The sequence below is a fragment of the Labrus bergylta genome, chromosome 22 (genome assembly GCF_963930695.1).
Source record: "Labrus bergylta chromosome 22, fLabBer1.1, whole genome shotgun sequence".
Taxonomy (NCBI): Eukaryota; Metazoa; Chordata; class Actinopteri; order Labriformes; family Labridae; genus Labrus; species Labrus bergylta.
The window spans coordinates 15525313-15542316 of record NC_089216.1 but is presented as its reverse complement, the minus strand read 5'-3'; the positions used below and the strand labels follow the sequence as shown (position 1 = coordinate 15542316).

General features: G+C 42.0%; 1 protein-coding gene across 1 annotated transcript; it reads right to left on the bottom strand.

Annotated features, from left to right (window-relative positions):
- Positions 1-2409: 2409 nt before the first annotated feature.
- LOC110000925 (mucin-2) lies at positions 2410-16091 on the bottom strand. Its single transcript, XM_020656311.3, has 12 exons — positions 11349-16091; positions 11118-11233; positions 10817-10878; positions 10662-10707; positions 10533-10579; positions 9914-10035; positions 8667-8729; positions 7674-7845; positions 7059-7214; positions 6126-6202; positions 4372-4615; positions 2410-4206 (listed from the first exon to the last, which is right to left on the bottom strand). Exons 1-12 carry the CDS (start codon positions 15562-15564, stop codon positions 4203-4205), a joined length of 5325 nt encoding a protein of 1774 aa, XP_020511967.2. The 5' UTR covers positions 15565-16091; the 3' UTR covers positions 2410-4202.
- Between the last annotated feature and the right edge of the window lie 913 nt (positions 16092-17004).

The window sequence follows — 17004 nt, the reverse complement described above, 5'->3', positions numbered from 1 at the left end:
AATACGTTAGGATAATATAGAAATCCTACGATACGGGCTGATCTGAAATTATATGAAACGATGCAACATGATACAAATGGATGTTATGCGATATGAAACAATACGCAAGGATATATTAAAGTACGACTCAGTATGATTTTACCAACGAGTACGATACTATATGATACGATAAGAAACGAAACAATACAATTTGAAAGGATACAAAACAATTCAAATTTTTTTGTTGCAATGTGAAATGGCACAACTACGATATTATACTGTAAAGTACGTTACGATATGTTCACAATTTAGTTCAAAGTTTTTTAAGTTGTTTGCATGGTTGGACTGTTTCGTCCGTTTGATGATAAGAGGTACTACTCATAGAGGAGGATATTACCCCCAATTTCCACATACTCCGTGGGCGCCACAATCCGTCAGCGGCATGCACTACGCCACCATTAAACGCCACTCTCAGCGCCACTACGCTCTACTCCATTTAAAATACGTCTATTTTTGCTGACGGACAAAAAAATCTTCCTTAAGAAAGACAAAACAACTTGTAGTACTCCTGTGACCTTTTAGCTCTCCTGTGATCTTGTAGTTCTCCTGTGATCTTGTAGTTCTCCTGTGATCTTTTAGCTCTCCTGTGATCTTGTAGTTCTCATGTGATCTTGTAGTTCTCCTGTGATCTTTTAGTTCTCCTGTGATCTTTTAGTTCTCCTGTGATCTTTTAGTTCTCCTGTGATCTTGTAGTCCTCCTGGGATCTTGTACTTCTCCTGAGATCTTGTAATTCTCCTGAGATCTTGTATTTCTCCTGAGATCTTGCAGTTCTCCTGAGATCTTGTAGTTCTCATGTGATCTTGTAGTTCTCCTGAGATCTTGTAGTTCTCCTGTGATCTTGTAGTTCTCATGTGATCTTGTAGTTCTCCTGAGATCTTGTAGTTCTCCTGTGATCTTGTAGTTCTCCTGTGATCTTGTAGTTCTCATGTGATCTTGTAGTTCTCCTGTGATCTTGTAGTTCTCATGTGATCTTGTAGTTCTCCCGTGATCTTGTAGTTCTCCTGAGATGTGTGTACAGCTGATGGACCGTGATGCGCACGGAGTATATGTAAATTGGGGGTCGGACGGGTAAGACATCACTCTCTGTGCTTATAGATGGCTCATACGTCATTCCCTGAAATTCACTGAATAATACCAGGAATTTAAAAATAAAAATAAATATGAAGAAGACCTTGCATGAAGTAGAAATTCCAACTTTGACTTCCGAGTGTGCAGAATACAAAGATCATTTGAAACCGTAAAATCGTTTGAAATGTATGTTGACTTGTTTCTTTGGGTCACACAGACTTTTGTAAGGAACTTGTTTGCGCCAAAGTGGCACCACTGAGGTCACGGAGATGCCCCCTGTGTCCGGGTCTGTCTCAGTTGGTTTAGTTTGTGTGTTTATCCTCAGGCTTGTATATTTTCTTACAGTGAGCCGCTGACACGGAGTCCTTTGTGTGAACACACTGCCGGTTAAATCCAATCTGTTTCAAGTTTATTTTTACACATACAATAATAACCATTAAAAATATAAAGCAGCAGCAGATATTAAAGGTTTTTAAAATGAATGATCTAAATATATCGGCTTCATATTTCTGCCTTTCAGTAGCAGACATTTTTAGCTCCCATTCAAAACAGCAGTTTTTATTCTGCTCCATTCAGAGCGTCTCAGAGTCGCTTTATTGTTCATCTTCAGCCATGTGGACGGACGGCTTACTGAGTGCATCTACACACACACACACACACACACACACACACACCCACACACACACACACACACACACACACACACACACACACACGGAGACTCATAGACACACACACACGCACACACACACACACACACACACACACTCACTCACACACACACACACACACACACTCACACACACACACACTTACACACACACACAAACACAAACACACACATACACACACAGACTCATAGACACTCACACACTCACACACACTCACGCACACACAGACTCATAGACACACACACACACCTGTATGTACACTGCTGAGTGAACCGTGTGGCTGCTCAGGTTAGCGTACCTCGTGTGTCTCTTGTTCTGTCACTCTCCTAAACTGACCCTTACAGAGTTGTTTTGAATATGCATCGTCCTTATTCAACTGTACAATTGATAAATAAAGGAATGAAATCCAGGACCGACATTAGTTCCCACTCCTTCAAATCCATCTTTTGTCTGCACAGTTTATTCTTTGGACACAGGTTAACACAGATCGAGTGTCTATGCTACATATTTGATGATGATGTTTTAATGCTCGTTCTGCTGAATAAAGATGTGAATCACTTTGTCAGTGGTATTTCATTTCATACATTTACGTATGCAGCTGATTTCAGTCAAATTAAACCAAAGATGGGGTCAGAGAGATATAAATGAACAGGTTTTCCTGTCAGTAATCTTTAATGATAAATAATAATACAGATTCATCTTATTACATTATTTATTTGTGCTTATATTTAAAGGAACAGTTGTCAAAGTAAAGCTTTTGAGTGAGTGAACATCAGTTTGACTCACAATCCTTCATCATAGTGAAGCTGCATCAAAATAATGATACAGCGCCCCTCAGTGGATGCACAGTGTATGTACACCCTCTGTTTTGCATTTTTCATCACTACGGTTGAGACTTTATTGCAAAGTCAAATCTGCACATTAAAACATGATCCTAATAACCAGCTCGTGTGTTTATTTAGTTTTTTTGTGATTGATTTCTAAATCATCAAACTTTTGATAGAGGAGAGAGACAAGTTGCAGTTTCAAATGCATACTGAAGAGAAGCGAGTATAGATCAGTAAAAGAGAGAGTCATCAGCATAACGACGAATAGCAGAGTTTGGAATACTTTTAGTTCAAAGCAGTTTATGTGACTTGTAAACAACATTGAACCCAAGAATGATGACTTACAAGGAATTTTGGCTTTGAAAATAATGATGTACTAAAATCCATGGCTTTTATAGTGTGTGTGTGTGTGTGTGTGTGTAGGGGGGGGGGGTGGGGGGGGGGGGAGTTGAGTCTCTTTCTGAATCTTGAAGGATGGTAATTAATACCTTTGTTCTTTGGACTCTTGGCCATTTGTTATTCTAAAAAATGGAAATAAATTAGGGAAGAAAGTGTTGCTGCCAAAAACTTCCACGGGATACTGAGCCCCTGAAAGCTCAGTTAAGAAAAAAAAGCTGTTTGTAAATCAGTTCCCACGGTTCACAAATCCATGTGCGAGGCTTAAAATCAGATCTGCTATCAGTGGCTGATAGCACAGATTGCCCAAATCCTTGCACAGTTTACAAATCCGTGCATAAATCCGGGCTCTAAATGAATGCACACAGTTTACAGAACAGTAGCAGATTATATGAATCTGTGCACAATGTTTATGAAACAATGCACACAGTTTAAGTAACTTGCAAAGTTTACCCCTCAATTGGCACAGATTTACAAACAGCTTCTTATTTTTTCTGATCTGATGGCCTTAATGTTACTTATCATTGTAACTTTGAATTGCTGCCAGGTCTCCTTGTTAAAGAGATCTTTAATCTGAATGTGTCAAACCTGGTCAATTAACATGTAAATAGAAATAAAATAAATTACAATATTCAAAAACTAATTTGTAGCCTAATAATACTACAAATAATAACAACTGCCTCTCTTTGGTAAACTTGAACAAGTGCAGACACATTTTAACATCAGATATCGATTGTGATCGGTTGCACCAAATCATAACAAATGTTAGCAGCAGACGCTTGACAGAAAGAGTAGGTCTTGACTGTACTAGCGGTTATAATACTTACAACACACTCAACACTAATCCAACATGAGCACAGCACTAAGCAACTCAAAATATTGATGTGTATTCTTTCATTTTTTTTTAAATACTTCAAATGGCGGTGTGTAATTGGAAAAGAGTTACTCATGATGATGAATGAAAAATAAATAATCGTCACTCCTGCAGATCTGCTGCAGCTCAGATGAGATCTATAGACTGTGAATTTGTTTTTTGACCACTGCAAATCATTTTTCATGTTTTCTTGGTTTCTTTTTCATTTCTTTTTCTAAGGCACTTAAATAACTCTTTGTTTATTTACAGTTATATTTTCTAAGACAAAGTTTCTTGGTGTGCCACTCAGACATCCAAGGACGTCCTGATCTGAGGCCTGTTGATCCTCATCTGTGAAGAGCAAGAAAGAAAGAAACATAAACATGACGTTAACGTATCAATAAAATAATCAAAAGTGTGGAAGGATGGAGATTCTTCACATTTAAAATTTATCTTGAGACCGAGATTATCACTCAGAGCAAAAGATTGTGTGTTGGAGTGGATGTAAAAACTGACCGGCTGGTTGACTGAGTTTCTGAGTTGACGGGACCAGCAGAATGTGAGTATCCAGAAATATTAGAAGGAGTGATGTGTCTGTGAGCTTGTCGTGACGGGGGGAACATGCCCGCTGACTGTCTGTAGTCAATCTGTGAAGATGGACGCGTCGGCTGGTAGGCAGGTAGAGGTTGTCTGTAAGCATCTAGGTCCTCTAAGTGGACGGTTGCTTCGCTCTGAGTGAATGTGGGGTTTCCGTAAACTTCTGAAATTAGAACAAAAGAAAGGGTTAATTTAAAGACCACATACAGAGTAAATTACCTTTATCATGTAATTTTGTGTAGCAAAAAAACTGACCGATTTAAACATTAAGTCAAACAAATAAACAAACTGGTCGAGGCAGCAGTAAACCAACATCCCTCTGAGTCCTGTGAGGATAAATCTCTGTTTTTCTGAATTTAGTGTGGTGCGTTTGTAGACAGTGATGTAACAGCTGTTTGTGGCTAAAACATCATCTTCCTCTGTAGGGATACTTTCTGTCATGTTGTCACACACAGAATAACAATCTGAACCTGTCAGGGACTAAAATGACAATGTTACAGTCTGTTTACCTGCTGCAGACGTTACATTCTGTTTACCTGCTGCAGACGTTACAGTCTGTTTACCTGCTGCAGATCTTACAGCCTGTTTACCTGCTGCAGACATTACAGTCTGTTTACCTGTTTCAGACGTTACATTCTGTTTACCCGCTGCAGACGTGAAAGTCAGTTTACCCGCTGCAGACGTTACATTCTGTTTACCCGCTGCAGACGTTACAGTCTGTTTACCCGCTGCAGACGTTACATTCTGTTTACCCGCTGCAGACGTTACAGTCTGTTTACCCGCTGCAGACGTTACAGTCTGTTTAGCCGCTGCAGACGTTACAGTCTGTTTACCTGCTGCAGGCCGAGCAGATCTACATCAACAATCTCTAAACTTTTTATACCTATCAGTCTTTTCCATCCTGACATGTAAAAGTCTAATATGCTTTAAGACTTTAATCTTTATTAGTCAATAGTTTGATACTGTTTCCATAGCGTGTTTATACACTAGTTTTTGTTGTATGTCCTCCCTTTATACTGCATGATGATAACCTGTAGATTAGATTTAACCCTGATTAGACCTAACCCTGAAACCTCTCCCAGTGAACTTCAGACCTGCCTCTGCGAGTCCACAAAGCACACAAACACTCCCTGTAGCACTCCCTTCCCTTATTTCTTAGGTTTATAATTTTCTCAATGTTAAACTTAACGGATAATCACAACCAACATTGGCGTTTCCAAAGCCCTAAGACCAAATATATTATTTATTTTTTTCTCTATATAAACCCTGTTATTGTGGTGCTAAAACTTGACACTCCTAAAACGTCTGCAGTAAAAACGTAATTCTAACAACTGCTGCAACAACACTCACAGAGGGAGAGAATGTGTGTGTTTGTGTACTTGTGTGTAGATATATACACATATATATATATATATATATATCTTGAGGGGACCTCCGTGTCGTTTCTAGTTCACAAAGAGGGGACCAGCCAGCAAAGAGGGTTCAATTTGTGACGTCCCCTCTTGGACATGCCTTAAATCATTCTAAAATCATGCCCAAACCAATACTATAGGTGTTTACGTGTTTTAGACTTAGAAGCCCACACTTGGTCATTGAAGAAGAAGAGTCCACGGTTTGTCCCTTGGGCGAGTGTGTGATTGTGTGTACGTGTGTAATAAATGCATGACCATCACCGTCAATGTTTGATCTGGACCACTCAAAGTCCTCGTTCAGCCACTGATTCACCAGCTGGTCTTTTATGTCTTTGTATCTGCAGACACAGCAGAGAAACAGTCAGATTTTATTACGAGAATAAACATTTATCCTGCAGTATGAAAAAAGTAAAATTTAACACAACTAGAAAAATTGCATTTCCTTGCAGAAAATGTGTTGAAATTCTGAAAACTGATATGCAATAAGAAATAGTTGAAAATGTAGAGAATGAAATATAATAATTGAAAGCTGTTACTTTTTTTAAAGAGTCTTTAGAAAACTATTTTTATGAATTGGTGCTATACAAATAAGTTTGATTGATCATAAAATGATTGACTGCCATGCTGAACAACCTGAAAAGTAAAACATAAAGAGCTTTTGTTAAACTTATATGAAGGAAACTTCATCAAGGCAATAGCACGACAATAATGTCTCTGAGAGTTCCTAAAAGTATTTTTGATCAAGTTGAAAAAAGGACCAATTGCTGGATAAACTGGATAGTTTTAAATGATTGTGTACGTGATGCCCAACCAGGAAGCTGAAGGGGTTAAATATGTTAAACAGCTCTTCCTGGGTTCCCTGTCATATTTATTGGGTATAACATTATTCACTCCCTGCATTGACCAAAAACAGAGAATCATAATCTCATCAATAAAACAGACAAGTGAGTTAATACAAAAAAATTAACAATCCCAAAATCAACTTTTTAAAATAAATTTGGTATAAAAATAATCTCAAACTCATAAATCTTGGACATTCATCATTTGAAGTTTACCGTCAATTAGAACATTTAGTTTGCATTATGTTTTAGAGGTACTTCTTTCAATTTATTTTAAATTTTGATGAAAATAACATCATGACAGCTAAGCTAAAGCTAAAGTGTAGGAACATTTTACCACGGGTGAGAATCTCACCTCCTCTGTTTGTTCCTTAATACGAACGCCGCCAGGACTCCCACCAGCACCAAGAGAACAGTGAGCGTCACACTCAGCCCGGCAAAGAACGCCGTCCTATGTATGGGCAGTCTGCAGTCATCGCTCAGGTACCAGGTGGAGGACAAGTCCACACAACTGAAAGAGGAAGGAGAAGAATGTTAAACTAAAGAGACGGGGAGGAACAAAAAGCAACAGTTTAAACTCTCTTTCAAACTAAACCTCCTCTGATCAAACAGATAAGAAGGCGGGAATTAGATCATGTGATACAAATATCTGGCACTGATCATGTTAATTCAAATATCTTAAATGTAAAAAATATTTTTAAATTATTATATTTAATCTCCATGTTTAAACTAAACATGAGGGTGCTGCTCAAAGCATCCTGGGATACCTAGCTATGCTAACGAAGCAACAACAAGCTCCACATGAGGTTTTCAAAGTGTTAAAATCAGCTGCTCATTGCTGAAAGTATTATCCATTTAACAAGAGCCTCTTTCATCAGACTGTGAAGACGTAAAAATAAAAATATCAACATGAAACAATGCAGCAGAGGGAGACAGAAACAGGACTGTGTGACAGCGGAGTAAAACTTACTGGCAGAGCGGCCCGGTGGCTTTAAACACTTTGCACACTCCCTTGTTGTAGCATGTTTTATGCTTGTCGTGTTTCGGATGGCAGGCAGTCACACAGGTTACCTTATTATTAACCTCCGCAGCCTGGTAGAAATCAGTCACATCTGCATCCTCATTCAGCCTTTCACAGACCGCTGGTGAAAGACAGGAAGAAGAAGAAGAAGAGGATGAAAACACTCGATAAGCATTGTGCATGCAAAAACAGTTATGGCTTCTTTATAACACCAGCAGGACACGTTAAATACCACCATGTCCTAGATACATTACCTCTGTTTATTATTAAATGTAATATTTAAATATCTGAAGCAGTGGCGGCTGGTCAATAGAGGGCACTAGGGCGACTCAACCATTTAGCACGGATAAGATTTTTTAAATCAGTTTTTAATATCGTCTGAACTGCAAAGAACATTTTGTGTAGTTATTGTATAAAAAGTATAATCTGCAATAAAAACATAGATTTAAAACCGTTCTGCGTGTCTAAAGTTACTGACTTGTGACGTGTTTCTGGTCTTGAGTGCTAGCTCTGGTCCAGTGCTCAGGGCCGCCATTGACCTGCGTTATCATTTGCTCATTTGCTCCTCTTCAAAAAAAGAGATAGGAGCTTCGATGGGCGCTGGAAAAATGAACGCATTACACACCACCACCCAAAAGGAGGCAGCAGAGAGACATATCCCATGAACTGAGACATAAAGAGTGAGTCATGCAGCGTCACTGGATCAGAGCATTGACTGTTTATAAAGATGGATCAGAGCAGCAGACCAGACGAGCGTGAGGCTGCCTTTGAGTCATTCTTTCAAGCTTAACACACACACACACACACACACACACACACACACACACACACACACACACACACACACGCACACGCACACGCACACACGCACACACACACACACACACACACACACCCACATACACATTTTCAAACAAATACAGGACTTATGGAGATACTGACATTGAAGATCTGGTTCTGTAGGCGTCACTGTCGGCTTCACTGTGACATTAAAACTTGGGCAGTCTGAAAATTAAAAAACAAAAAGATAACAATCAATTTATTAAAATTGTGTGAATTCACATTATTATTATTTTTCAATTTCTTTGGTATCAGCCGTTTATTTACCCATGCTTGTATCACAGCACCAACAAGTTCTCCAACCCTAATCAACACGTTTTTTTCCCCCCTACTATCTAATAGAATGGTTCTCAAAAGATGACACCATCATTATTAATTTTCTTCAATGTCCAAGAGGAGGCGTCTCCACTGGTTGTAAACAGAATTCAGATTGTGAAGAAGTCTATGATAAAATGTTTCTATAGTCAGGTGATTTATTACCTCAGTAAACATTTTCCTAGAATAGAATAGAATATATCTTTATTGTCATTGCTATAAAAACAACAAGAAACAATTTAGCAGCTCCAGTCATTTCCAGCACACACAGATGGACGGTAAGGCATTTCACTGCCTGTGGAAAAAACTGTTTCTGAGTCTGTTTTTTGAGTTTATGATCTCAATCTCCGGTTTCAAGTCTTCTTCAAAACAATTTCATGTTCATTTAATAAATAATGGTAAACTTTAGAGTCAAAGAGACCAGAAAGCAGGCGAGGGGTTAGAGGGGCTACCTGTGATTGACAAGCTGCTACAATGGTGACCTGAAAAATATCTTGTGTAATGTCCGATTTACTTGAAAACATTCTGAGGACTCAGCTATTTATTTTCTAAAGTAAACACATTTTGTTTAGAGTCCAACTTAATATCACAAACACTAAAATTACAGATGCACCTTGCTTTCTGAGGTAGCTGTAGCTGAAGACTTAGCAAGAAGAGCAAGGGTTTCCCTCGCTCCTCCCCAGCTCCACCCCTTTTTTCAAATACGGTTCCTTCTGGCACCAAAAACCAGAAAAGATCGAGTAAAAATGCCAAACTTCAGGATACAAACCATCAGCTATGCAACAAAGTCACATCAAGGTAGCTACCTCCACATTTGATACACAGTCTATGTTAAGAAGTCAATGTTAGCATGCTAACATGTTAAAACATGATGTTGATGTAAAAAGAAAACTACATCAGTGTGTGTGCACATCAACCACTACTAGTTGGACTTTCCTTATCCTTATCACAAGCTCTAAATCCTCATAAAGGATTGTTTTTTTTCTAATCTTGTGTTTTCATGTGCACACACTATTGGGAAATGTCTCTCTTACCTAGAGTGCAGCCAACAAGGTCACCAACAGCCTCCGTAATTTCTTCAGTATTATTCACATATATATCCTCATAATCAGGGTTATTTGGAATTGCCAGGATGACATCATGTTTGACATTAACACTGATGGGGAGAGAATTCAATATGTCAGTTTCAGTTGGTTTTAAAAGAAAATATTCAAAAATGCAACAAATAACACAATTCAAAACATGAGATGTTGCTGAGATGTAGTCTCTTTACAATTTCATTTGTTTTATTGTTTCCTGGTTAAATATTGTTAAAAATAAATTATATTTTAAGTTGCAATAAGTCAGATGATGATAAACTAGCTTCATGGTGAGACACCTAAGCATTTTAAATCTAGTTGAATGTAACTGTTGACACCGCTGGTAGAATAAGCAGTACAGCTGGATTTGTTGTCTCATTTGATAATACATATACAATATCTGTAAAAGCTGACACCTATTGATAAAGCAGACACAAATTTTCCAGATAAGACAAGCGTGGTAATTGAGATCAAATGCCCTGAGTGATGTAAAAACTTCAAAGTCAACTTGTGATACAGCTATAATACAGTCCAGTACATCTTTATGTCATTGGACATTTTATTCTCTACTTACCCGACTCTTGTTGGTGTGAGATCTGTGCCTTCAACCCTTAATTGTATCTGAAATGGTATGAAAAAAACCCAGTTACATTTTGTTTGATCTTCTCTCTGAACTATTGGCAATTTTTTTTAAATTATTCACCTCTTCCACAGTGTTGGTTGATAATCTGCCCAATGGGCTTCCTGGGCTATAAAGGAACAAGAGAAACAATCTTAAGGAGAAGAAGATTTGCCACCAAAACCAGTTGTTTTAATAACAGTTTTAAAATTGATTATAAAAAATGAAAAGTACATCACCTGACACTTATGACCACCACTTCTTTAACATTTTCTATCCTTGTTTTGTAATATTCCTCCATCTGAAAATAGTGACATAATAAAATATCAATATCTTCATGATATTAGTTTAGGTCATATAATTGTGTTTTCGTTTTATTAAATACAAGAAGAAAATATGCTGTGATATAAATAAAACATTTAGGTTAAATCCAATTAGACATCTCTTTGGAGAATAATCCTTTATTTCTCTTTAAATGGACGGATGTCCTGTTATTGTTTGTGCTTCTTCAGACTAATACTCTGTATCCATGTATCTCACCTGGCTGGTGAAGTTTCCAACAAATTCTTTGTATTCCTGTGATGCCTCATCCTCATATTCATCAATATATTCCTCATTGATGTCTATATTAACCACAACTGTTCTGTTGATTGTATCTGTATGGACATAGAAATATTTCATTAAATATCAGTGAAGAATAAAGTTAAAATAATGTTGTCTTTAAAAAACGTACATGATTTAACATTAATTTACTATAGTTATTTAATTTACCTGGCTCAACAGCAACTTCAACATGTTCACAGACAGGTCCATTAAATCCAATGAGACATGAGCAGTTGTGACCATTGTCAATTCCTCCGTTTTGGCAAATTAAAGGCTTACGAGTAGTGGATTGGGTAGTTGGTTGAGTTGTTGGAGTGATAGGTGGTGTAGTTGGAGGTACAGTTGTAGCCTCAGTTGTGCCAGGCTTATCAGTTATGGGAGTGCCCTCAGTTGGTTCACTTGTTGCATGAGTTGTGCCAGGCTGATCAGTTGTTTGGGTGCCCTCAGTAGTTCCACTTGTTGCATCTGTTGTGCCAGGCTGATCAGTTGTGGACAAGCCCTCAGTAGTTCCACTTGTTGCATCTGTTGTACCAAGCTGATCAGTTGTGGGCGTGCCTTCAGGAGTTCCACTTGTTGCATCTGTTGTGCCAGGCTGATCAGTTGTGGGAGTGCCCTCAGTAGTTCCACTTGTTGCATCAGTTGTGCCAGGCTGATCAGTTGTGGGGGTGCCCTCAGTAGTTTCACTTGTTGCATCAGTTATGCCAGGCTGATCAGTTGTGGGCGTGCCCTCAGTAGTTCCACTTGTTGCCTCAGTTGTGACAGGCTGATCAGTTGTGGGCGTGGCCTCAGTAGTTCCACTTGTTGCATCAGTTTTGACAGGCTGATCAGTTGTGGGCGTGCCCTCAGTAGTTCCACTTGTTGCATCTGTTGTGCCAGGCTGATCAGTTGTGGACAAGCCCTCAGTAGTTCCACTTGTTGCATCTGTTGTGCCAGGCTGATCAGTTGTGGACAAGCCCTCAGTAGTTCCACTTGTTGCATAAGTTGTGGTAGGCTGATCAGTTGTGGGCGTGCCCTCAGTAGTTCCACTTGTTGCATCAGTTGTGGGGGTGCCCTCAGTAGTTCCACTTGTTGCATCAGTTGTTACAGGCTGATCAGTTGTGGGGGTGCCCTCAGTAGTTCCACTTGTTGCATCAGTTGTTACAGGCTGATCAGTTGTGGGGGTGCCCTCAGTAGTTCCACTTGTTGCATCAGTTGTGGTAGGCTGATCAGTTGTGGGGGTGCCCTCAGTAGTTCCACTTGTTGCATCTGTTGTGCCAGGCTGATCAGTTGTGGACAAGCCCTCAGTAGTTCCACTTGTTGCATCTGTTGTGCCAGGCTGTTCAGTTGTGGACAAACCCTCAGTAGTTCCACTTGTTGCATCAGTTGTGGTAGGCTGATCAGTTGTGGGCGTGCCCTCAGTAGTTCCACTTGTTGCATCAGTTGTGGGGGTGCCCTCAGTAGTTCCACTTGTTCCATCTGTTGTGCCAGGCTGATCAGTTGTGGACAAGCCCTCAGTAGTTCCACTTGTTGCATCAGTTGTGACAGGCTGATCAGATGTGGACAAGCCCTCAGTAGTTCCACTTGTTGCATCAGTTGTGACAGGCTGATCAGATGTGGACAAGCCCTCAGTAGTTCCACTTGTTGCATCTGTTGTGCCAGGCTGATCAGTTGTGGACAAGCCCTCAGTAGTTCCACTTGTTGCATAAGTTGTGGTAGGCTGATCAGTTGTGGGCGTGCCCTCAGTAGTTCCACTTGTTGCATAAGTTGTGGGGGTGCCCTCAGTAGTTCCACTTGTTGCATCGGTAGTGCCAGGCTGATCAGTTGTGGGGGTGCCCTCAGTAGTTCCACTTGTTGCATCAGTTGTTACAGGCTGATCAGTTGTGGGCATGCCCTCAGTAGTTCCACTTGTTGCATCAGTTGTGGGGGTGCCCTCAGTAGTTCCACTTGTTGCATCTGTAGTGCCAGGCTGATCAGTTGTGGGGGTGCCCTCAGTAGTTCCACTTGTTGCATCAGTTGTGGTAGGCTGATCAGTTGTGGGGGTGCCCTCAGTAGTTCCACTTGTTGCATCTGTTGTGCCAGGCTGATCAGTTGTGGACAAGCCCTCAGTAGTTCCACTTTTTGCATCAGTTGTGGGCGTGCCCTCAGTAGTTCCACTTGTTGCATCTGTTGTGCCAGGCTGATCAGTTGTGGACAAGCCCTCAGTAGTTCCACTTGTTGCATCAGTTGTTACAGGCTGATCAGTTGTGGACAAGCCCTCAGTAGTTCTACTTGTTGCATCAGTTGTTACTGGCTGATCAGTTGTGGGGGTGCCCTCAGTAGTTCCACTTGTTGCATCAGTTGTGGTAGGTTGATCAGTTGTGGACGTGCCCTCAGTAGTTCCACTTGTTGCATCAGTTGTGGGGGTGCCCTCAGTAGTTCCACTTGTTGCATCTGTTGTGCCAGGCAGATCAGTTGTTGATATGCCCTCAGTAGTTCCACTTGTTTCATCAGTTGTGACAGGCTGATCAGATGTGGACAAGCCCTCAGTAGTTAAACTTGTTGCATCTGTTGTGCCAGGCTGATCAGTTGTGGACAAGCCCTCAGTAGTTCCACTTGTTGCATCTGTTGTGCCAGGCTGATCAGTTGTGGACAAGCCCTCAGTAGTTCCACTTGTTGCATCAGTTGTGGTAGGCTGATCAGTTGTGGGCGTGCCCTCAGTAGTTCCACTTGTTGCATCAGTTGTGGGGGTGCCCTCAGTAGTTCCACTTGTTGCATCTGTTGTGCCAGGCTGATCAGTTGTGGACAAGCCCTCAGTAGTTCCACTTGTTGCATCAGTTGTGGTAGGCTGATCAGTTGTGAGCGTGCCCTCAGTAGTTCCACTTGTTGCATCAGTTGTGGGGGTGCCGTCAGTAGTTCCACTTGTTGCATCTGTTGTGCCAGGCTGATCAGTTGTGGACAAGCCCTCAGTAGTTTCACTTGTTGCATCAGTTGTGGTAGGCTGATCAGTTGTGGACGTGCCCTCAGTAGTTCCACTTGTTGCATCAGTTGTGGGGGTGCCCTCAGTAGTTCCACTTGTTGCATCTGTTGTGCCAGGCAGATCAGTTGTTGATAAGCCCTCAGTAGTTCCACTTGTTTCATCAGTTGTGACAGGCTGATGAGATGTGGACAAGCCCTCAGTAGTTAAACTTGTTGCATCTGTTGTGCCAGGCTGATCAGTTGTGGACAAGCCCTCAGTAGTTCCACTTGTTGCATCTGTTGTGCCAGGCTGATCAGTTGTGGATAAGCCCTCAGTAGTTCCACTTGTTGCATCAGTTGTGACAGGCTGGTCAGATGTGGACAAGCCCTCAGTAGTTCCACTTGTTGCATCAGTTGTGGTAGGCTGATCAGTTGTGGGCGTGCCCTCAGTAGTTCCACTTGTTGCATCAGTTGTGGGGGTGCCCTCAGTAGTTCCACTTGTTGCATCTGTTGTGCCAGGCTGATCAGTTGTGGACAAGCCCTCAGTAGTTCCACTTGTTGCATCTGTTGTGCCAGGCTGATCAGTTGTGGACAAGCCCTCAGTAGTTCCACTTGTTGCATCAGTTGTGGTAGGCTGATCAGTTGTGGATGTGCCCTCAGTAGTTCCACTTGTTGCATCAGTTGTGGGGGTGCCCTCAGTAGTTCCACTTGTTGCATCTGTTGTGCCAGGCAGATCAGTTGTTGATAAGCCGTCAGTAGTTCCACTTGTTGCATCAGTTGTGACAGGCTGATCAGATGTGGACAAGCCCTCAGTAGTTAAACTTCTTGCATCTGTTGTGCCAGGCTGATCAGTTGTGGACAAGCCCTCAGTAGTTCCACTTGTTGCATCTGTTGTGCCAGGCTGATCAGTTGTTGATAAGCCGTCAGTAGTTCCACTTGTTGCATCAGTTGTGACAGGCTGATCAGATGTGGACAAGCCCTCAGTAGTTAAACTTCTTGCATCTGTTGTGCCAGGCTGATCAGTTGTGGACAAGCCCTCAGTAGTTCCACTTGTTGCATCTGTTGTGCCAGGCTGATCAATTGTGGACAAGCCCTCAGTAGTTCCACTTGTTGCATCAGTTGTTACAGGCTGATCAGTTGTGGACGTGCCCTCAGTAGTTCCACTTGTTGCATCGGTTGTGGGGGTGCCCTCAGTAGTTCCACTTGTTGCATCTGTTGTGCCAGGCAGATCAGTTGTTGATAAGCCCTCAGTAGTTCCACTTGTTGCATCAGTTGTGACAGGATGATCAGATGTGGACAAGCCCTCAGTAGTTAAACTTCTTGCATCTGTTGTGCCAGGCTGATCAGTTGTGGACAAGCCCTCAGTAGTTCCACTTGTTGCATCTGTTGTGCCAGGCTGATCAGTTGTGGACAAGCCCTCAGTAGTTCCACTTGTTGCATCAATTGTGGTAGACTGATCAGTTGTGGGCATGCCCTCAGTAGTTCCACTTGTTGCATCAGTTGTGGTAGGCTGATCAGTTGTGGGCGTGCCCTCAGTAGTTCCACTTGTTACATCAGTTGTGGGGGTGCCCTCAGTAGTTCCACTTGTTGCATCTGTTGTGCCAGGCTGATCAGTTGTGGACAAGCCCTCAGTAATTCCACTTGTTGCATCAGTTTTGGGCGTGCCCTCAGTAGTTCCACTTGTTGCATCTGTTGTGCCAGGCTGATCAGTTGTGGACAAGCCCTCAGTAGTTCCACTTGTTGCATCAGTTGTGACAGGCTGATCAGATGTGGACAAGCCCTCAGTAGTTCCACTTGTTGCATCTGTTGTGCCAGGCTGATCAGTTGTGGACAAGCCCTCAGTAGTTCCACTTGTTGCATCTGTTGTGGTAGGCTGATCAGTTGTGGGCGTGCCCTCAGTAGTTCCACTTGTTGCATCAGTTGTGGGGGTGCCCTCAGTAGTTCCACTTGTTGCATCTGTAGTGCCAGGCTGATCAGTTGTGGGGGTGCCCTCAGTAGTTCCACTTGTTGCATCAGTTGTTACAGGCTGATCAGTTGTGGGGGTGCCCTCAGTAGTTCCACTTGTTGCATCAGTTGTGGTAGGCTGATCAGTTGTGGGGGTGCCCTCAGTAGTTCCACTTGTTGCATCTGTTGTGCCAGGCTGATCAGTTGTGGACAAGCCCTCAGTAGTTCCACTTGTTGCATCTGTTGTGCCAGGCTGATCAGTTGTGGACAAGCCCTCAGTAGTTCCACTTGTTGCATCAGTTGTGGTAGGCTGATCAGTTGTGGGCATGCCCTCAGTAGTTCCACTTGTTGCATCAGTTGTGGTAGGCTGATCAGTTGTGGGCGTGCCCTCAGTAGTTCCACTTGTTACATCAGTTGTGGGGGTGCCCTCAGTAGTTCCACTTGTTGCATCTGTTGTGCCAGGCTGATCAGTTGTGGACAAGCCCTCAGTAGTTCCACTTGTTGCATCGGTTGTGGGGGTGCCCTCAGTAGTTCCACTTGTTGCATCTGTTGTGCCAGGCAGATCAGTTGTTGATAAGCCCTCAGTAGTTCCACTTGTTGCATCAGTTGTGACAGGATGATCAGATGTGGACAAGCCCTCAGTAGTTAAACTTCTTGCATCTGTTGTGCCAGGCTGATCAGTTGTGGACAAGCCCTCAGTAGTTCCACTTGTTGCATCTGTTGTGCCAGGCTGATCAGTTGTGGACAAGCCCTCAGTAGTTCCACTTGTTGCATCTGTTGTGCCAGGCTGATCAGTTGTGGACAAGCCCTCAGTAGTTCCACTTGTTGCATCAGTTGTGGTAGGCTGATCAGTTGTGGGCGTGCCCTCAGTAGTTCCACTTGTTACATCAGTTGTGGGGGTGCCCTCAGTAGTTCCACTTGTTGCATCTGTTGTGCCAGGCTGATCAGTTGTGGACAAGCCCTCAGT

Bases quoted from the DNA above. Each gene is read 5' to 3' on its own strand.
- LOC110000925 (XM_020656311.3), bottom strand. From the start codon at position 15,564: ATGCCCACAACTGATCAGTCTACCACAATTGATGCAACAAGTGGAACT. The intron at 10,879-11,117 runs GTGAGATACATG...CACTATTTTCAG, and splicing joins TTGGAAACTTCACCAGCCAG to ATGGAGGAATATTACAAAAC. The intron at 10,580-10,661 runs GTGAATAATTTA...ATACCATTTCAG, and splicing joins CAACCAACACTGTGGAAGAG to ATACAATTAAGGGTTGAAGG.